This window comes from Watersipora subatra, chromosome 11 (genome assembly GCF_963576615.1).
Source record: "Watersipora subatra chromosome 11, tzWatSuba1.1, whole genome shotgun sequence".
NCBI classification, from domain to species: domain Eukaryota; kingdom Metazoa; phylum Bryozoa; class Gymnolaemata; order Cheilostomatida; family Watersiporidae; genus Watersipora; species Watersipora subatra.
In genome coordinates this window covers 16,531,999-16,555,708 of record NC_088718.1, presented here as the reverse complement: position 1 = coordinate 16,555,708, position 23,710 = coordinate 16,531,999, and the positions used below count along the sequence as shown (strand labels likewise).

At 35.7% G+C, this 23,710-nt stretch overlaps 1 protein-coding gene across 1 annotated transcript in view; it reads left to right on the top strand.

Annotated features, from left to right (window-relative positions):
• Nucleotides 1–590: 590 nt before the first annotated feature.
• LOC137407861 (sacsin-like) overlaps nucleotides 591–23,710 on the top strand; it is a 218,419-nt gene continuing 195,299 nt past the window's right edge. Inside the window, exons 1-2 of the mRNA XM_068094241.1 lie at nucleotides 591–667; nucleotides 16,581–16,666. Of these exons, the coding sequence (XP_067950342.1) occupies nucleotides 664–667; nucleotides 16,581–16,666 (90 nt within the window). The 5' untranslated portion in view covers nucleotides 591–663. The remainder of the gene's footprint in view (nucleotides 668–16,580; nucleotides 16,667–23,710) is intronic.

Below are 23,710 nucleotides of genomic sequence, written 5' to 3'. Positions count from 1 at the left end.
TGGAAAGACTATCGTTCTATTCTCTGTCGCTCGGCGTTTCAATTTTCGGTCTTAACTTTTATTAAACGAAGCTTTTCAAGCGTTTTTTGACGATTTTCGTCCTAATAAATCTGTCTATTTATGTATAATCCGATCAGATGGGTTAGTTTTAGGAATTTGCGTCAACCTTTCAAAGGCTTGGTAACATATTTAAATAGGTTTATATGCGTTTTGTATCATTATTATACTTAAACGACTTTACTGAAAAATAGTTAAATTTGTTGATATGATTTCGTTGCAAGGGTTTGGTGACGGCCGTTAACGGATAATTTTTCGGGAGTTGTGTACACATGTGCATTTATCATAATTCTCCCAATCAATCGTTTCACTCTTGTTTGGTCGTGGGATAACTCATCAATTAATATTCTAATTAATTGTTAATTTTAACGCTTCTTTGATCATTGAAAATCAATCAAAGCTGTTGGCATTTTCTCACATATTCTCATAGCATCCTTCCTGTTTCCATGACGATGCGCGTCGCTCTATTCCTAATTGAATGCCAAGTTCAACTGCTGAGCCATGGTTGTTACAGGTTGCACAATAGATATGACCGAGAGAAGAATTAGATTATACAGGATTGTAGGGCTCTCTCTCTACGATAAACTGTCTCTGTAGATCTGCACCATGGGTGAGTTGGGAGCTTATTACATTCTCTCCAGTACTATATACGTAGGTATAGCAGCACACGGTTTAGTTACTATTCTACTGGCATGCTATCTACTTATGCTATGTATGTTACAGTCAGGGTGTAAAGAGTCTGAAAATCTCAGTCATTTTGTAAAATTATTGAAGCAATCATTACATTTGTTTGAAAGATTGCCTGAAAGATTGATATAGAGTCATTTACGACAAGTAGAGCGTCAACTATCACATGCATTTTTATATTGTTTAACTCAATACCATTTAGCATTTAAAAATTAATTTCTTTAATAAGTACCATATCAGAATATGGTATGAAATATTTTATAAGGATGTGAAGGTTGTCTGTGGTTAAATACCTGAAGCAGATATGCCTGGATGAGTTACAAAGGATAGCAACTACTGGTGTGTGGGCTTTAAAGATGTGGTTGCGTCAAATTTGAGTTGATCTTAAAATAAAGCATTTTTTTTCTCTATCAGTTGATATGTTGTTTGTTGCGTTACGCGATCTCAATGCCAAGATATTTGAAGATTAAAATCGAAAAAGTCTGATCGCGGTAAAAACGCTCAGGCCACAAAAACGTGCCCAGACTTGCCCAAAATGATGTCACGCGTTATACAACCTGTCTCTATCTCTCGTATTCACATCGGCTATTTGCGATAAAAGTCTAGTCTTACGCGGCTCTATTGGCATATATCTCATTTTGTATTTGCTCATGTTGGCTAGAATAAAATTTTAAATCCAGCTACAGATGCATTATTATGAATGTTGCAAAGGCCTCAAATAACGAAAATTGAAAATTTGTTCTACTCACTTTCTCCAAATGTTGCGTAAACATTTGGATACCGACTACCAATTCTACCGGTCTACGGTAATTCTGTCAAGCTAACTATGTAGAACGAGGTTTTTGTATCAGCACAGTTCCACAGCTACCCATACTAACGATATACATCCTCCCATAAGTCCCGCCCACATTATGTCCGTCGCCTATCCTTGGGGCGGGGCTGTATATCATTGCCTACACCGTCTACGTACTAGTTTCTTACTAGTAGTATTCTTACCGAATACTACCGAAGTGAAATAAGCAAGCCGCGTCTTTGAAAAGAATATAGATAGGGATAGAGTTTTAAGGATGAGAAGTCTGCTGCAAACTGGATTTGAACTCACATTTTCCAGTTCTGCGGACATCCATATACCATATCCAATTCACTTCAATATTCTGCAAATCATGTTTTGCATTATCTTCAACAATATTATTTTATTATATAATTTTTACAAGCAAAAATATTTTCATTTCGACAAAGGTTTTATTAAAAATATTCATCAAGTCGTGGCCACTCACATAGTTTTATCTGATACAATAAGACAAATTCATCTACTGCAACAAACTCAAACAAAACATCATGGTTTATGCAGCACACATTCAAGTCTCTCTTTCCCCTTTATGGCAGTTTCCACACTGACAAAGCTTCTTTGGCTGGTGGGACGACATAAACATTCTGTAACCAGTAAAACAAATGCAATAAATATATGTCATTCATAGATATGTCATTTTAAAGCGTATTGACAGCTTCCAAATTGGGAGTTGAATAGATTGCGAGAGTAATTTTAAAAATGAATAAACGTTTAACAAAGGCACAAGTACGCCAAGCCAACGATTCGAAGCTTTGGTTCTGGAAATTAAAGATTTGCATCGATCAATCGATTTTCTTCACTTTCTACAAGTGAAAAGTGAACATCTAATGTCAAATCATAAATCTAATTTACTAGATAAAGATGCCACAGAAAATTTGAAGCGAATGTAGCTAGGTGAACCGATAAAAAAATATAAAGCGATGATTAGTGATAGCAAAAAGTTACAATTTTATTAATCAGTACATGTATTAATGAGTACTAAAATATTACATTTAGTATATTCATCAATCTAAGTCATTGTATAGCTAGATGCTAAAGATTAAAAAGAAGCCGTCTAGAACTTACTGTACATACGTATCTCGCACGCGCAGGAAATTACATTTTAGCCTCAAACAGGGAAATATAATCTGAATGTAAACTCAACAGGAAACTCTATAGGAGACTCAAAGTAAAAGATAAATTTACCTCCATTCTCCGAGCTTCCTCCGTAAAACTTTAACTACCTGATGCCAAGAAAACTCGGAGTCACCTTCGCAGTAACTTTACAGCAATTTTACAATAGCATTATTACATGTATGTTGTTCGCCAATAAAATGTGTCGATCGAGTAATTCATTAAAGTAACGATGTTAATTAATTTAGTAAATATCGATGTCCATGCGATTTAGTAATAAAGTAAAATCCCTAAATTTGAGATCACAGACAACACGTTTTACGAGTGATAACATTTATTACGGCCTATATAAAATTTTCGCGCTGATGATTGGCTAAGGGAGCGACCTCATATTTATCGCTCGTGGTTTCTTTTCAGATATATTGCTTGTGACGCCACGAAAGAAGCACCCGCTGGAACGTGAACTTTTTAAAAGAGGGCCTCATTCAAACCCATATATCTCTGGACAGAGTTGGTCTACAAAAACAAAAATGGCATCAAATTGTAGCTGATGTTTTAGCCTTTTATGGGTCTTAATTTCATTAAATCGAATTTTTTGATGCAACCACATCTTTAATGAGGCTACTTTGTGTATTAATTAGGGTCAAGCAGTAGTGTCTGGTAGAGTTGAAGTACAGTCCATGGGTATAATCAGTCAGTTGATAAATGCCTGATTTTACACATTGACTGTAAACTATATATCATTTGTATTTTGTATAATTTAAATGACAATAAGCAAAGAATATGCAAAAATGAAATAACTTCCAAGTGTGACCGGTCAATGCTACTACTAATATGACAGTCAGGGAGTCTTTATGAAATATAGATTACACAAGCTGATGCTTTTAAGGAAAGGATCGCTCCCACATACCAGACTATTCTAAAAGATTATAGAGCCTTTTCACTATGCTGAGTTTCTCTATTCATCTCTCATCGCTGTGTTCATTCTATGAGTTGGTGGTGCTTTTCATGTGATGTTCATTCTATGAGTTTGTGGTGCTTTTCATGTGATGTTCATTCTATGAGTTGATGGTGCTTTTCATGTGATTTTCATTCTATGAGTTGGTGGTGCTTTTCATGTGATGTTCATTCTATGAGTTGATGGTGCTTTTCATGTGATGTTCATTCTATGAGTTGATGGTGCTTTTCATGTGATTTTCATTCTATGAGTTGGTGGTGCTTTTCATGTGATGTTCATTCTATGAGTTGATGGTGCTTTTCATGTGATGTTCATTTTATGAGTTGATGGTGCTTTTCATGTGATGTTCATTCTATGAGGTGATGGTGCTTTTCACGCTGTATTTCTATTTATGGCCTCCTTGAATCTTATTCGTAAGAAAGAAATAATAATCTACGTAAGAAAGTTTTAAAATGAAAGCAAATCTACTTGAGAATATAGGCCCTACATGTATTTTGATGATCTGATTTAAAAGACCCATTGACAGATTAGAACTAATTTGTACCCTGACAGTCTTGACTGCTGTGAAAGATGGTCAGTTGTGCTGATAAACACTGAGAATAGGTATCTGCACAACTATTGAGCTTTGTCCCACACGGCTGACTTGTGCAGATGTTACTGTGTCACGCTATGTAGCCAAATGCCGCAAGTTTGAATCCGGACCGATGTAATATTTTTTCACAACCTCAAAGTGTGTATTCAGACAGATGGATAGACACTGGTCTTATAATAACAGAGATTGGGACTGCCATTTGGCCATAGTTGGCGTAGAATGTTCTAGCTTTATGATAATATCGACCTTGAATATCAACCTTGAACTAATCTGCATAATTACTATAATTATTTTAGTAAAGCCATTTTATAAACTGCAAGCGGAAGTTTGTGCTTTTGTCCGTCAGTAAGTACTCGTTCAACTGCATTTCACTTCCTTCTGATATCATGCATGAATAATATTCGGAGAGAACAATTGCCAATCTAAACAATGACCTGTAAATATGGGAGTTTTTGCTGTTTTTTTCGGGCTGATTAGGTACATTTTTAAAAAGGTTGGTTCAACTTGCCTCTGGTTCTTGCCTCATTCAGTATTTGCATGTTTTCAACATCGCTGTATGATGCCTAATAATTCTAAATTGTTCGCAGCAGAAATGCTTTTCTAGAACAATCCTTGTGAACAAGCTATGCATTATGTTAATTAGGTTCTTCATACTGGAGTTGTCTGTTCAATCAGCTGGAACACTCCCATCTATAAATGTGTATAGCCTGATGATATGAATTAGTTTTGAAACACAAAGCACCACTTAAAGTCTTAAACAGACCAATGGATTGTTGTACATGCTTATAAACATCATATCTTGTTTGTATGAGATATATATGTATGATTCATCTCGGGGAGGGAGGAATGCGGTCTCCCATAGTAATCACCTCTTAAACAGTTCAGCTCATCCCATAGCTACTGCTGACTCATCGCACTGCCTACTCAGACACGTAACATAAGATAGTTTCCTTGTTGCTAAGCAATCGACCTCTCGCGCTGTCGCTTGTTTTTGCTGCCTTATGCGTGGCACAGTTAATTCATACGTCAAATCTGTCGTATATAAGAGCATGTGCATGTTATTTATTTCTTCCACCGCGCAAATTGTTTGGGGTTGACATAATTTGCAGATCTATAACTGTTTCGCTGATAGCAACTGAGGTTTGAGCAACATGAACGTTTAGCATCTGAGTCTCTCTCACTCATTCCCTCCAATCATGACTAATATTTTGCATGGTTTCATTAGAAGCGTGTTTCTCATAATCTTCTATGTACCTATCCAATGCATTTGCACTTTTGGAACCAGACATGAGGCACTATACAGGTATATGATGCCTCATAGGCGATGTACTCGCATAATGCTAGACATCTTGTGTCTTGACATAATGGTAATAAAGTCACTCTTACCACGTGGTCAGATGTCTAGCACTCTACGTACTCGAACGATGTTGCAGCGAATGTGTAGTTGTGGTAATTAGAAATTGTCTACACTTGTATTCCATTTTGCAAGATGGCTAGTTGAAGTGGATACAGGGTCTATTCTTGGTTTATTGTAATTGGCAGAGCTGATTTAAAAGGGCGTAACATTGGGCATGCTTAAGCAAGATGGTTGAATTCTCCACACTGGCTGGCCCAATTTGATAGCATGTGAACATCGCACTTATTCCATAAGGTAGTCAACCTTTAGATCATGCCTGATGCAGATTTAAGAAGAGAAAACATGATAGTCGATTTCCCTTCAAGCACAGTATTGGATTGTTAGGTTGGGCAGACGATAGTTAGTAGTTTTGGTTTCGTACTAATTCCGAGCCTTAAACCTTATCTGTCTTGCATGAGACTCTTTATGTTCCAAGTTTAACTTAAAAGTGAACAAGCGAGCGATTTGCATTCATTCCCAGTTCTCTGTGTTACAAAGCCAAACCTTTGTGATAGCTGTCATGAAATGACTATCTGATCGCAAGGCTTTTCCAGTGGATGATTGTGTTCCACAACTTGACTCACCTGTCTAAAAATCCTGAATACCGACTAGTTTCTTCTAGTTTATATCCGTGAGCAATGACGTAATTTCAACCTCCGAGAACCTACTTACTAGTGTATTTCATTGTTTAAAAGTCTTGTGACTCTAAACGTGCCTGAATGCTTTCATATAACAGGATTTCTAGATTCTATGCAATCTGCTACAATAGTGACAAAAGTGACTCAGTTTGACCACAATAACCTAACTCTTATATAATTATATAGTCTTATTATATTAGGTTATAATAAGATATTGATAAAACACAAACTGGTTTTTCGTTCACTGACACTTTTCCTCTAGTAGCTTGCTATATCGCTGCGTTATTACTCATGGCTCGATGGCAGTGAAGCGGCAGTCATTAGCGACCAATAAAATCAGTGGATGAATTAGATGGCAGAGATTATGCTAAGCAGACACGGTGCATGTAATCAGAGGAGACGTGTCTGTTCTTTATGATTGGATTACGCTGCTCTACCTACCTGCCTTGCTGAGCAAGATCTGTAAATGCTGTCAGAGATTCACTAGTGTTTATGTCTACTTTCTTTGAAAACGATGTGCTGAAGGTCGAACTTTGACAAACATAATGGAAATTGCTTCTAGATGATTATCATTCTGGACTCAACATTTCAGCTGTATAAACATAGTGGTTGAAGATGCTAAAGTTTCGTAGCAAAGACAAGCGTAGCAGTCAAATACAGAGTAACGGGCTGGCTGAACCCAAGACCAGAGGTGGTAAGCACAGTTCTGTCAGGATTTTCAGTTCCAAACTTGAAATATGCTGTCGGAACTAGCTAGTTGATGGATATGTTCTTGTGTGGTAGTTGCTGGTGATGTACACATAACTTATCATTGACTTTTTTGATCATCAACTAAATGATGTTTTTCATTACATGCAATAAGAAAACAGAAATTAGTAATTATTGAGTGAGTTGAAAAAGTGTGTTTTAAATGGTGCTAATCTAATAGTATTGTAGAGTCATGATAGTGAATTGTAGGTTGTAGTAACCCAAAGTTCATAGACTGAAACATGTGATGGTGGATTTAGTATGTTGGTGTCACGGAATAGAAAACGATGTTTGTGATATGTATGGAAGGATAACTATGTATACAAATATTCTAGGCATAGTTTATGCAGAATTTTGAAACCTGTAACACAAATGAGCAAGTTTGGGATAAGGCAATATTTTTAAAGAATTTGTGATGTGATTGGTGGAAGTGTGGTCAGCTGGAATACTTTATTGATAGTACACAGGTGTTAGCATAGATTTCTGTAAGAAGAATATCCTTTTCTACTGTTGGTATGGTAAGACCAAGGATAGCCGAAGGCTCTCATATGGGCGGGGTTTAATGATGGAGCTATGTTGGGATGAACCCGAACACGGCACCCGAACAAACAAATATGCTGAATAAAGCCCCTTGTAAATTTACAAATATTATGAACTATAGTGGTTATTTTACTTATTTGTAGAATTCATTTTGTTGTCAAATAAATATAGTATCCCAATATTGTCACCATTATGATCAGTTAGTTGCCATTTGCAAGAATTCGTGATATTAATAGTCACAATCGTAAAATAGCCAAAATTCGGTTTTGTATTTAGATGTTGAGTATGAAAACTACACTGCACAGCTTTGCCTACTGTCCCATCTTATTGGCCAGGTAAAACAATGTGAGAACGATAAATGACTTTGTCATTTTATATTAGGGGTGACAAAATATCAATCAAAAACTAGGGAAAAAAGCCGTTGTTCGGGTAATTTCGGGTAAATTAAATTCAACTTTAAGCATATACCACGACTTTTTCCAATTCAAAAATTACTAAAAGTAGGTAATTTGAAATGTTTTATTTTGCATGGATCCATTATTTTGATTAGGTATCACCCCTACATTGTAGAAATTCAAGGTTTGCTATTGTGAACCGCGGGGTCTACTGATTGAATGAGCTAATGAAACGATAACAGCGAGTCGTGTTTTCCAAAACCTAACAAGGCAACACGACCGCCCCGCGAGGGTTGTGTTTGCTCCGAAACCCAGGCTAGCATAATCATAACAGAGCTCCATCATTAAACCCCGCCCATATGATAGCCGTTGGCTATCCTTGGGGGCTGCATATCATTGGTAAGACATACTGGGTCATGTTCTCTGTAGGTTTGCTTGGTCATGTTCTCTGTAGGTTTGATATGGTGAGACATACTGAGACATGTTCTCTGGAGGTTTGACATTGTGAGACATACTGGGACATGTTCTCTGTAGGTTTGATATGGTGAAACATACGTAAACATGTTCTCTCTTTGTAGGTTTTATATTGTGAGACACATTGGGACATGTTTTCTGTAGGTTTGATATGGTGAGACACACTGAGACATGTTCTCTGTAGGTTTGGTATGGTGAAACATACTCAGACATGTTCTCTGTAGGTTTGATATGGTGAGACATACTCAGACATGTTCACTGTAGGTTTGAAGTGAATGGCTGTATGTTGTGTTCATGAAAGGAAATTTGACTAGCAATCGAGCACAACTGTTCTCATCTCCGTCATACTACAGTCATGTCTGTCCTCTGAGTATGTATGTTATAACGCAAAAGGTATTTTTGCTAGGCTTCCGTTTGCTTCAAGTCAAATTCCCTCTCTTGCTGTCAGTCGTTACGACGATGACTGTCTTATGGTTTAGGCTTTATCACTGAATCGCATGCAGCTCTGTTTTTTAGTGAAATTCAGAAGGAGACAAATGAAATTCTTCAAAAAACGGCTGAAATATTTTCTATTCATTGCGAAGTCCTAATTGATAGAACAGAACAAGTTCAAGTTGTGTCCACCTGTCAGACTTTCACATGTCTTTTTAATCTGCTGAGACAGTGATGTTACTGCTATCCTGAGACTACCACCTTTTTGGCCTGCCGAGGTCACCATCTTGTTGGTGTGTTAAGGCGATTGTCCTGTTGGTCTGTTGAAGGTCTACCGAGCAAACATTTTGTTGAGATTGTCATACTTAAAGCTTGTTTACACTATATTACCAAATGTCGACGTTGTCCCCTTGACAAATATTCACCGACTATGTGCACTGTAACCTATTGAATTGTCGAGGCAACGCGGGTACACCGGAAAAATTTGCAGCTGTCCAACTTTTCCCGATGGTTCTTTGAGCATCTATGAGAGCCTACGCAATATGCACCACTTCACCGATGATGGTTGCCTATTTTGGAATGTTCCATCTATATTCTCTTTCATGAGTTGCTGCGGGACTGGTATTTCATTGTTTGCATTTCTACATTGTATAATGAGAAGGCTATACTACGGACTATTTGCTGATGTAAACATGGAAGGGTTTTTAATAGTATGAATATTGTTATTACAGACAATCACCAAAGAAGTGTGTGATTGTACATCAGCGAATAGTCCGTGACATAGTGTTCTTATTATACAATGCGGTTAGGGAAAGCGATGAAAGACAAGTTCCACAGCAACTAGATGCATCACAAAAAACTGATGCAATAACTCCAAACCAGAAATTAGAGAATTCAAACAGCTACTTAAAGGTTGACTTGCAACAAAATTCACATTACAGTTATTTGGTATGAAAAGATTCACCATGTCTTACTATGTTGGGTTGTAGGTACAAAATGTGTGGGAATGTGATTACAAACTCTTAAAAATTAAAAAACGAACAGTTAATCGTAGCCACACAAGGCCGCTGTAGTTTGGATTCTCTTTCCAAAATGGCTCAAATGTGACGTAGTTGTGAAAGATGATTTCTGCTTACACTTTCATGCAACCTCATTCGTCGAAATATTTTCACAAATATACTTCACGCATTCAATAAAACCATGTCTATTGTTCTTACGCGCCTGTTTTATCATCATTTCATCGGCTTTTCGTTTTTGAGCTTTTAAGAGCTTGTAATCACATTTCCACATATGTGGCACCTACAACACAACAGAGTAAGACATGGTGAATCTTTTCATACCAAATAACTGTAATGTGAATTTTGTTGCAAGTCAACCTTTAAAGAAATTACATGAAGTCTACTAACAAGAGAGATTATTTTGTGCTGCTGTTAGTTTAGCAGATTAGATTAATAGATAGACTGTTAGATTAGCACCACAACTGTTAGTCTTAATTAAAGTCTGGCAGCAGATTCGTGTTATAAGAAGTTGGGAACCAGATTTCTTTGCCGCTTTCTGCTTTAATATCTGCCAGATCAGCATCAGAGAGACAAACTAGATATTAGATGAAGGTTTATGAAGGCGTAGTACATATTTGTAGATTACATTAGCTTGATATTGCTACATTTTATAGAAAAATAAAATCAATTAATGGATTAATCTAAATCACTTACTGGAACTACATGAGGCTCACATGCCGGTTCCATTCGATAGATGATAGAACAGTAGGAGGGCATGGACGCAGTAGTGTAAAATGATGTGACGTTATACAACACAGAAACTAGGGCTAGTTAAAGATGTGGTTGCGTCAAATTTGAGTTGATCGTAAAAGAAAGCATTTTTTTTTCTCTATCAGCTGATATGTTGTTTGTTGTGTTACGCGATCTCATTGCCAAGATATTTGAAGATTAAAATCGAAAAGTCTGATCACGGTAAAAACGCTCAGGCCACAAAAACCTACCCAGACTTGCCCAAAATGATGTCACGCGTTATACAACCTGTCTCTATCTTTCGTATTCACATCAGCTATTTGCGATAAAAGTCTAGTCTTACGCGGCTCTATTGGCATATATCTTATTTTGTATTTGCTCATGTTGGCTAGAATAAAATTTTAAATCCAGCTACAGATGCATTATTATGAATGTTTCAAAGGCCTCAAATAACGAACATTGAAAATTTGTTCTACTCACTTTCTCCAAATGTTGTGTAAACATTTGGGTACCGACTACCAATTCTACCGGTCTACGGTAATTCTGTCAAGCTAACTATGTAGAACGAGGTTTTTGTATCAGCACAGTTCCACAGCTACCCATACTAACGATATACATCCTCTCATAAGTCTCGCCCACATTATGTCCGTCGCCTATCCTTGGGGCGGGGCTGTATATCATTGCCTACACCGTCTACGTACTAGTTTCTTACTAGTAGTATTCTTACCGAATACTACCGAAGTGAAATAAGCAAGCCGCGTCTTTGAAAAGAATATAGATAGGGATAGAGTTTTAAGGATGAGAAGTCTGCTGCAAACTGGATTTTGAACTCACATTTTCCAGTTCTGCGGACATCCATATACCATATCCAATTCACTACAATATTCTGCAAATCATGTTTTGCATTATCTTCAACAATATTATTTTATTATATAATTTTTACAAGCAAAAATATTTTCATTTCGACATAAAGGTTTTATTAAAAATATTCATCAAGTCGTGGCCACTCGCATAGTTTTAGCTGATACAATAAGACAAATTCATCTACTGCAACAAACTCAAACAAAACATCATGGTTTATGCAGCACACATTCAAGTCTCTCTTTCCCCTTTATGGCAGTTTCCACACTGACAAAGCTTCTTTGGCTGGTGGGACGACATAAACATTTTGTAATCAGTAAAACAAATGCAATAAATATATGTCATTCATAGATATGTCATTCTAAAGCGTATTGACAGCTTCCAAATTGGGAGTTAAATAGTTTGCGAGTGTAATTTTAAAAACGAATAAACGTTCAACAAAGGCACAAGTACGCCAAGCCAACGGTTCGAAGCTTTGGTTCTGGAAATTAAAGATTTGCATCGATCAATCGATTTTCTTCACTTTCTACAAGTGCAAAGTGAACATCTAATGTCAAATCATAAATCTAATTTACTAGATAAAAATGCCACAGAAAATTTGAAGCGAATGTAGCTAGGTGAACCGATAAAAAAATATAAAGCGATGATTAGTGATAGCAAAAAGTTACAATTTTATTAATTAGTACATGTATTAATGAGTACTAAATATTACCTTTAGTATATTCATCAATCTAAGCCATTGTATAGCTAGATGCTAAAGATTAAAAAGAAGCCGTCAAGAACTTACTGTACATACGTATCTCGCACGCGCAGGAAATTACATTTTAGCCTCAAACGGAAATATAATCTGAATGTAAACTCAACAGGGAACTCTATAGGAGACTCAAAGTAAAAGATGAATTTACCTCTATTCTCCGAGCTTCTTCCATAGAACTTTAACTACCTGATGCCAAGAAAACCTGGAGTCACCTTCGCAGTAACTTTACAGCAATTCTACAATTACATGTATGTTTTTCGCCAATAAAACGTGTCGATCGAGTAATTCATTGAAGTAACGATGTTAATCAATTTAGTAAATATCGATGTCTATGCGAATTAATAATATAGTAAAATCCCTCAATTTGAGATCACAGACAACACGTTTTACGAGTGATAACATTTATTACGGTCTATATAAAATTTTCGCGCTGATGATTGGCTAAGGGAGTGACCTCATATTTATCGCTCGTAGTTTCTTTTCAGATATATTGCTTGTGACGTCACGAAAGAAGCACCCGCTGGAACGTGAGCTTTTCAAAAGAGGGCCTCATTCAAACGCATATATCTCTAAACAGGGTTGGTCTACAAAGACAAAAATGGCATCAAATTGTAGCTGATGTTTTAGCCTTTTATGGGTCTTAATTTCATTAAATCGAATTTTTTGATGCAACCACATCTTTAATACGTATAATAAGATGAGCAATGACCAATAGCAATCCTTAATACGCATAATAAGATGAGCAATAGCCAATAGTAATCCTTAATACGCATAAGATGAACAATGACCAATAGCAATCCCTAATACGTATAATAAGATGAACAATGTCCAATAACAATCCTTAATACGTATAATAAGATGAACAATAGCCAATAGCAATCCTTAATACGTATAATAAGATGAGCAATAGCCAATAGCAATCCTTAAAACGTATAATAAGATGAACAATAGCCAATAGCAATCCCTAATACGTATAATAAGATGAACTATGGCCAGTAGCAATCCTTAATACATATAATTAGATGAACAATAGCCAATAGCAATCCTTAATACATATAAGATGAACAATGGCCAATAGAAATTTTTAATACATATAATAAGATGAACAATGGCCAATAGCAATCCTTAATACGTATAATAAGATGAACAATAGCCAATAGCAATTCCTAATACGTATAATAAGATGAACAATAGCCAATATCAATCCTTAATACATACAATAAGATGAACAATGGCCAATAGCAACCTTTAATACGTGTAATAAGATGAAAAATGGCCAATAGCAATCTTTAATACGTATAATAAGATGAGCAATAGCCAATAGCAATCTTTAATACGTATAATAAAGCCTGGTTTCCATATGACAGCGCAAGGCACGTAACAAGGCGCACGATGTCGTGCGTAGGCCAGCTATGATATGGAAACGTCAGCGCACGACGATCGCGCGACGTGCGTATGCTGATCGCAAGGATCCAACAGAATGGATCCTTGCGATGGGTGCGCACGATGATGTATCCCACAACACATCGCTAGACCTTTTCAACCTATCCCACAATGCAAACGAAAGGCTGTGGCTCCGAAGAAATCGGTCTCCCTTACTAAAGAGTAAGTCTGATATTCATATGACAGCGCAATTTCGCAACGAAGGGCTGTTTTTTCCAAAGAAATATGTCTCTCCTACGAAAAAGTAAGGAAATTATCCACCCCGTCCAATGTAAGCATGGTGCCTACGCGCCATATGGAAACACTGCATCGCGGTCCAAGAAATGCATTGCGCACGATCACTGAGCCGCGCACGATCATTGCGCTGTCATATGGAAACCAGGCTTAAGATGAACAATGACCAATAGCAATCCCTAATACAGATGATAAGATGAACAATGACCAATAGCAATCCTTAATACGTATAATAAGATGAACAAAAGCCAATAGCAATCCTTAGTACGTATAATAAGATGCATACTAGAACATCGGGTAGCGACGACAATGAAAGTCATGACATGGATAGTATCCCGATAATGCTTGTTTGGTGGCTAGTGTAACTTGAATTATAAAAATAAAATATTAACAAGAAAGTTTCTATTGTGAGGCGATCAATGAAATCTCTGAAGATCTTTTATGTTTATATACTTTTGCATAGTTCATGTAAAGCGACTTTCAATATCTAATAGCCTAGCCTTGCTGTACGTCTTACAATTGTGATTTTGCTTTGTTGAATTGGAAATCATTAAAACTCGGTCAATGACAAAGTTTGACCATTCTTTCAAAGGTGAAGTGTCGAATTTGAGCTGCGTAATTAGTTTGGAATCCAAAGCATTCATATTATATGAACTCAACGGTGCATGAAATTCGCTTCATTAGATTGTCATTTGGTAACATCTTATCATAACACATGAAGGTTTTCGCATGCACCATCATATTCATACTTATGGTTATTTTAAAAACAATTATGGAACCGAAGAAAATTATGAGTGACCGTGATCATGGTGGTATGAAACGCATTTAACAGAGGCACAAGTGTTTGAGTCAGATTCGTCTTCTCGCAGATGAAGTACATATGTGAGATGAAGTTTAATCATTGTTTGAATTATTTTAATTTTATTCTGATTAGCTTATGTTAGTCATGTGTATTTTTATGGAAAGCAAGCAGAGTTATTAAACCAAGCAGAATTAAAATCAAACAAAATTATTTACTTGATTTTAACTACTCGTAATTTAAAAGTTGTGAAACCGAAAATAGAAATATAAATCTCTAAGCGTGTATGTTATATTAGTCATTTCATCATCGTTCTTTTGAGCAATTGAAATTATGTCACATTTTCGTGCATTGTCGTTTCTCCTAAGCTAGTTGTGAATAAGCTAATTGTCACAGATTCCAATCTTCTGGTTATATGGTTGCTAAGCGCTGTACCGGTATCATGCGCGCGTCGCCATGACAACATTGAACACTGCCCGGAGTCATCTTTTAATGTCTAACCAACAAAAGATGGTCTGTAAGGAGTACCGAGTGTTGATGAGTTAATGTTCTGACCGTTGTAAGCGATAGTTTGGCATTAGTAAAAGGAAATTGAATGTATATTCAACTGTTTTACAACAGTAAGGACTTCTCAGGGAGCTTCTGTTTTCATATCTAAGTGCCAAATGTATAATTTCTGTACAACACGCTAATTCATAGTGTTTAGGGCAAATGACCTTAATGTACTACATACTATTGCTGTATGAAGCTAAATCTTGACTGTGCTCGGACGATGTTGTTTATTTGTACTATGTATTTTAAAAGTAGTGAAGATTGGAGCTTACCCTCTGGTATACAGTATCTATACTATGTAATTAGCAAGTGCCATAACCATCATCTGACAAACTTCTCATTCCCACTGCTGGACATATGTCAAGACCACTTGTTGACGGGTGTCATGGTGGCCATGTGGCTGCTTAAGATGGGTGTTATGGCTACTAGTTGATATGATTCATGGCTGCCGCCTGACATATATACGAAAATGTCATGCTAACTGCTTGAAATATGCAGTTGTCATTGCTTGACAGGTGTCGTAGGTACTCATTGACACATGCCATAACCACAGATTGGCTTGTGTCATTGTCATTTGAAGTTTCCATTTACTCTACTTATGAACATATGTCACTGCTAATTTATGACACAAGCCACAATGTTGAGCTTTTGTTTTGCCATGACTTTTCCATTTTGTCTCTACACTCTTTTCCTTGATGTGAATGATAATGCGACATGTTCTTATAAACCTGAATGATAATGTGACATGTTCTTATAAACCTGAATGATAGTGCGACATGTTCTTATAAACCTGAATGATAGTGCGACATGTTCTTATAGACCTGAATGATAATGTGACATGTTCTTATAAACCTGAATGATAGTGCGACATGTTCTTATAAACCTGAATGATAGTGCGACATGTTCTTATAAACCTGAATGATAGTGCGACATGTTCTTATAAACCTGAATGATAGTGCGACATGTTCTTATAAACCTGAATGATAGTGCGACATGTTCTTATAAACCTGAATGATGGTGCGACATGTTCTTATAAACCTGAATGATAGTGCGACATGTTCTTATAAACCTGAGCAACATTGATATAAAACATTTAGTTAAAAAACATTCATCTGAGCAACTTTGACCATAATAGTTTAAGAATTTTTTAAGCCATGAAGACATGAAGCAAACAATTTTGGGTTGATCATCCTGTTCTCCATTATACCGGTTGGATATTAGGCTAAAACATGCCATCGGTCTCATCACCAACTATCCACCAGTTGTTTACCAAGATCCACTGATGTACTATTGACTTCCTGTTGCAGGGAGATTTGATCTGGTGCAGCCATCACTCATTCAGCAACTAAGAAGCATCTTAGATCAATATCAGGATGATGGGCAAATACTCAAGGTACTTAGAGGGGGCTAGTATTACTACTAGCCTTTAGGGATGTTTACTATAAGTGGCTATCTAGACGGTAAACCTCAATATACAAAGTTGTTCCATTGGGATATATTTTTCGTATTTTAAAACTAATTTGTTTGGGCAAATATTCTCTATATGTTCTTTATGATACACCTTTTTCAATGAAGTTGTTTTCCAGATCATAAAAATTTGAATGAATGTCTTGGTAATTATAAACAGCATCACAACAAATGCATTGTTTTTTTTCTTCAAAATTTAAGTATATTAGACTAGAAATTCCTCTGTCATATGACCCACGGCCAAAGTGATATTGGAAAAAATAATGGGTACTGATGGTTGATAAATGCAATATTAGCAGGTAAATGGCACTGCAGTGCAATAGGATAACTGCAATGGTAGCTGTAATGTACTGGGTGTGGGTGTTATTATGTACAACAAACAGCAATAATGAAAGGAAAAGATGGTATGTTTATATCTCTACCCTGCAATAGGAGAAATGCAATATTAGAAGTAAAATGCACTGATATTATTAGAATAACCAATATTATTAATATAGTAATACAGTAATAATAGAAAACCAATCCACAATTTTGTTTACATTTCAAAACGTCATAGTTAACAATATCAAGAAGTTGTGATATTTATATAGATTTTTAGAAAATCTATTTAACAAAACTAGTTAGAAAAAATAATAACAGTAACATATTGCCCATCATAGATGTTGTTAGTATGACTTTAACACTTTAATAGTCATCCAAACTTATAATTAAATATTATAATAATCTCATAAGAGTCGTTAGAAAAAAATATTATCGTCATTTCCTTTACTTTCACTGCTTTAGACATCAGTTAGAATACCAAAGTACTCAAAGGTTACAAAAATGTCGGTTACTTTGAAATCGGCAAAAAAGAAACGATTATATTTCAGTACTTCTACATTAATTACAGAAACCTTCGGCAATTCGACAATGATATAGACTGGCGAAATGTTCACGTTATTTTTTCGTGAAATGCGCACGACTTAATGGTTCTATTCTGAGTGTATTCTCTGTCGCTCGGCGTTTCGTTTGCTGATCTTAGTTTTGATAAAAGTAAAGCTTGGCAAGTTTTAATAACGATTTTCAGCAATTTAATCTGTCTATTTGTGTATAATCCGATCAGATGTGTAAGTTTTACGATATTGTCGACAATTTACAAAGACTTGGTAACATATTTAAATATGTTTTTATGTGTTTTGTATCGTTATTATACTTAAACGACTCTATTGAAAAATGATTAAATTTGTTGATAAGATTTCGATACAAGGGTTTGCGACGTTGTTGATGAATAATTTTCGTTAGTTGTGTGCACATGCATTTATCATAAAACTCTCAAACATTCGCTCCGCTCGTGTTTGGTCGTGGGATCAGAAAGTATCGGCATTTTTCTATCATTTGCTTTTGATGTTTGAAGTGATATGACTGCCAAGATCTTTCCAGATTGAAATGGACAAAACTTCATGACGATTAAAACGCGGAGAAAACTTCATACTTATGTACAGATTTACTAAACTGTAGCCTTCTGAAAACAACCAATGTCGTATGTTAGACATTACTGTGGATTTTCAGTCAAACATTTGCTCTAATGTTACGCTATCTGTCGGGGAATTCACTGGTAGAAGTGATTGCGTTAGTTGTGTCGACTGTATTATCTATTACTATTGTTAGTAAACAAAGGTGAATATTCCTTATTCATAGCTGGCTAGCAAGTTATTGGCTGCAACTAGCATTTGCCAGTTGCTAGTACATCTACTGTTGCCAGCAATTATAGGGTTGTTATTTGCTAATTAGTAACAAGGCTATTATTTTCACAGTTGTTTTAGTGCTAGTTCCTAGTTGTGCTATTGTTATAACATCTATGGTAACGCTTATATTGGGTAGTTGTTAGTAATGCTAACTTCTAGTACTGCTAGGATTCATATTTTCTAATTGTGTCTACATTCATATGTATGTATATGGGTCTATCCATAATCACCATTGTTACAATTAGAGCAGAAATTTATTTATAAAATATTGGTATTGCATTTAAGATGATTTTAAATCAGATATTCTTATAGAGCTCAACAAGCTCTTTCGAATGTTGTTTAATATGTAACACTAAAGTTAATTTTTACTGAGAAATCTGTTAGTTAGTGTGTCACTCGCGTTACATCAGAGAAATATGCATTTTGAAGAGCTAGTTGCTTATCCTTAAAACTCTCTGATTTGGTGGGAAGCACAATTATAAAAACTTATTTGTCTTATTTGAAAGAAGCTTGCTGACATATGCACTAAAATTTATACAGATATTAGATGGTAGTGGTGAACTACATGCTTGTAAACGTGTCACCGCTGTTACATCCAATTGTCACCATCGTTACGCTTCTTATATTCTGTAAACTTAACAGTATTTAAGTTCACTGCAATGAGATCAATAATGGTATTAAAGCTAATGATTACAATATATATAGACAAGCCTTAACTTGAAATGTTTTTTATTGGTTTTCAAGTATAAAATATAATAATATTATAGTAATAATACATGACAAACATGATTAAGCTTAAATAACGTAAGATGAAAAAATGATTATTGATCATATAATTGGGAGAATGTACTAACAAAATGTTTTAGATCATTCTGCCTGCTCTAAATCTTCTGTAAAACAGTACTGATCTCTTTTAGAGAGAGAGTAGCACAAGACAGTGACTTGGCTATGTGATGAAATTCTACCCTTGCCATATTTTTGTACTAACAACAAAAGTGTTTTTTGGCCTCACTCTTTTAAAAAAAAACTGCACTTCAGCTTCAAGGGCATCTACACTTCTTACCACTCCTACATAATGCCTAGAAGTTTTTTCCAGGCAGCAATGTTAGCACAAAATCACCTTCTTTCAATGTGCTTGCTAGTTGTTTGATGGGTTTGGAATTGCACTCACTTTCTGGATCACTAATTGCATGGTCATCAGGATCAAAAGTAAAAGTAAAAAGTTAAAACTTTGCAATGGCATACATTTATTTTTCTATTTCTTTGTTTTGTTTTATCTTTTCTCATCTCTAATGCCATTTTCGGACAATGATAGTTCAACTGTCATTGCTAGTTTATGGACAGTCTGGCGACCTTTGCTTGGGCTGTTTAGAAGTGCTCGATCAATCTTTTTACAGCCTCATCTTCAGATTGTGGGTTGCCAAATTGGGAAGTGGTTGCTACAAGAAATGAATTTAAACTTTAATAACATTTCTTTTTACAAATACTTGAAACATTAACTTAAAACATCCATAATGTACGCAGATGTATTAAAGCATTAAGTTTTCTGAAGGAAAAAAATGAATGTACATACCTGGTAATTTTACTTTCAAAAGGTTTTTGCGATATATGTATTGTTGAACTCTAATTCTTGCTTTTTCTCGAGTTTTCTCCAATTGATCTTCTGTAAGTTGAGCTCTTATTTTTGTTCTACTCTTTTGATTCTGACTAGCTTGGGCAGTCAAATATTGAGTCTATTGTTTTAAACATTGACATATTTTGTTACGATATTTACGCATCTGCTCTGCTGACGTTGTCTTACCCATGTTGAAAGCAGAAATGACTAGCAGACTTTCCACCTAACAATATTCTGTTTCAAGCACTTGTTACAAGGTACTCCCATGAGTAGAATTGATTAAATTTTAAACCATTCTCAGTATCGGAGTCGCAAGTCTTAGTAATACATTTGTAAGGTAGCAACCGTTTGCTAGCTTGCTAAAAGAATATTGTTACAGTTCTCACAATGGCTTAAATTTACAATATAATGAGTAACTTATACATGAGAACATCAACAACACCACAAATTCCTGTTAAATGTGAAATTCACTCAAATTAATCCTATAATCATATGAGTTGAGGGGTGTAACAATGGTGACAGTGTAACAGCGGTGACGCAAATTTCGGAAATATGTGCAACTTTGAACAAAACTGAAATTAGTTAAAGGTACAGCGTATAAAGTTAGCGTTGAAAACAAATTACTACTAATTTTGAACTAATAATACAAGTGTAGTAGAAACTTATTGATGTTTCCTGTCACCATTGTTACTCAAAACAGGCCAGCTGATAAAAGAGCTCCACACCAATAGATCAGTGCACGCAATACCAATTTATGCATTAACGGGTAGCAAAGCCATTGTGAAATCCATTACAATTAGATATTTGTGTTCAGAGTAATATGTATACCCTGTACAAGCATCTCTATCTTGCCATTATGGTTATAAAGTATTTTGTGCAAATACACTAACTTTAGCAAACTATTCAAACATGATAGAGGAGCACTACCCCCACAATTATTTTCTATTTTAAGGCTTAGTATGCATACTTCATATGTGAAGCATTATTTTAATGAAATAACTGTTTTGAAATTTTGCCAAAAAATCCATTTATTTATGGATAGACCCATATACCCTAGGACACTTAAGTATTCGCGGCATCTAACTTTCGCGTTTTCGCGGAGTCATCATCACGCGAAAAATTCATGCGCGAAACTAAACTATCATAATGAACTAGCGAAAATTCGAAATTAAATAGCTATGTTCTACACAGGCCTGTATTCACTGGTTGCAAGTTGGGGGGCTAATGTTAGACGACTAGTTATGAACATCTGGGGTGTGGAGAAGGAGGGGGGGGGGTGCTGTAAGCTCCCAACAGGTTTCTCTTATGTAGGGCCTCAGCCGGGCCTCTCACGTGAAGTTTTAAAAAATTTTATTGGCAAGTATCAACATTTTTCTACTTTTTGAGATTTGCTTTGTTTTAGCTGATGTGACTGACAAAACGTTTTAAAATTAAAACAGGCAAAACTTGTATGCAGTTAAAAAGCTCAGAAAGAAGACATCTTTTTCTTTTAAGCGTTTTAACAAAGATCATTTTTGCCGATTTTATTTCAAGTTCATTAAGTAGGATATGGGCAAGCAGATGTTTGCTAAAACTTGATATTTTGCAAACCTTTATAAAAGTCGTTAACAAGAATATTTTGCCGCTGATGAAGATAATAATGACGCCTAAGAACTACTAAAAGTTGATGTTTGTATCTATGGCTTCGAATAAAGTGATATTCTACAGCGATAAAAACGTTTCTATAGCCGTTGGACTATGAAATTCCTAAAAAGTTGGGCGTCTTAGCCGGCCAGCTGTCCAAGGGAATACGGCCCTGTAGTTCATTGATATCCACAACAAAATCGTGATATTAGAAATGCAGATAATTTTGTGTGTGATTGAGCTCATTGGGAAATTTCTAGTAAATTCGTTAATACACCGAATGAGCAGCATGGCAAAGCAAATTAAGATAACAAGTTTTTTTGGAAAAGCCAAGACAAACGAAGAAGATGATGATATCAGTTTAGTCACCGAATTTGTAACTGATGAGGATGAAAGTCTGGTAGGTGAAGTCATACAATTAAATAATACTTATTGTAGTGATGAATTTTACTGCCAACCAAAAACGATAACAACCCTCACCAGGTCCAACCATGTTATACAGTTCTGGTTGTGATGTTGGTTGTTATCTATTTTCTTTTTTATGAGACATGTACTGTATTTGATTTTTTTTAAATTTGAAATATTGTGAACTCAAAACGTGCCATGGCCATCGCTTGCTATAAATACTTGAGATCTAATATTGGTACCATATCGGCCACGACGGAAAGGACCGAGACGTCATTGATAGTCCAAGAAACAAATGGCAACAAGCGATCACGTTGAATTATCGATTTCTGCCATACATTTATACCTGCGGGTTACAAATACAAACTAGTCGCAAATATAAAAACTGTTTTTACTAGAGGACCGGACCTGAGGAATCTAATTTGTTTGTTCCACTGTATTTATGTTCACATCACTATATTTTCGCACTCATCAGAGCTGCGAAATTAAGTTGCAGCGAAATTTTACTCTGTGTGCTACTCACGAAACTAAATACTAGCGAAATATAAGTGTCCTAGGGTATATGTATTCATACATATTAGTAGAGCAGGAACATAAACTTATCTTTCAGCTTATTCCTTCCGAGGGTGGGCTACTCAAACAAAGATGTTTCATAGTCAGAAATTTATGCTGAATTCAATTATAATGTTTCTACACCTATGTGTTTGCACATTTCTGAGCTAGAAAGCACTTTCGAAATGGGAGGGGACAACTCCAAGTTTGCTTGGAAAACCTTACATATCAGACAAAGAAAACTATTTTATAATCTCGAAAGTTAGTAAATGCTTTTACATGTATTTGAGATTAGGTGAGTCAACTTTCAGCACTTCTTAACTCATGCCAAGGATGCAGCAAGACTGCTTGTTTCACTGTCTTGATCAGTCTGTGAATGAATATGAATTCAATATGAGGCAGCTAAACAGTATTCAAACAGATGGTTGATATTGGAAGAAGAGAGCATTCAATGTGAAATTACTCAAAAAGTGCCAAGCATTGAGAACTTTGATGAGAGTTCAGACTCGTTATGTCATTATGCCTGTTATAAAAAGAATTGTAACAAACTTTTTATGGAAAGAGCTGAGAAAAGACACGAGAAGAGACAGAAGAATGTGATACAGCAAAAGAGGTGAAGCTAGATATCTATTACTTTACAAATTCATGATGATTACTCCATGATAATGGTACTTTGGTGGGAGAAAAAGAAAACATTTTCATGTTTGTCTGCACATTTTGTGAGCAGCAAAACTAGCTCTTTGCAGTTTACATGACGTGTTATAGCTACAATTTGGACATAAATTTATAGATAAATTACATGTATGATCCTTCCTTGGTTTTTTGCATATGACCACACAAACTATGCTAGATATGGCACGCTGTACTTTGCAGAGATGACTAATCTGAAAGTATCGCAGATCAAGGCGTATGAGGCTCTTATGAAGAAGGGGTATTTTACTTATCAATCACGACATCACTGTCCATTCCGCTCTATCGCTTGTGATCAATCTATTGAGCAAACAGTTAAAAGAGACTCAAAGTCTCACGGTGGAATCATAGAGTTTACCAG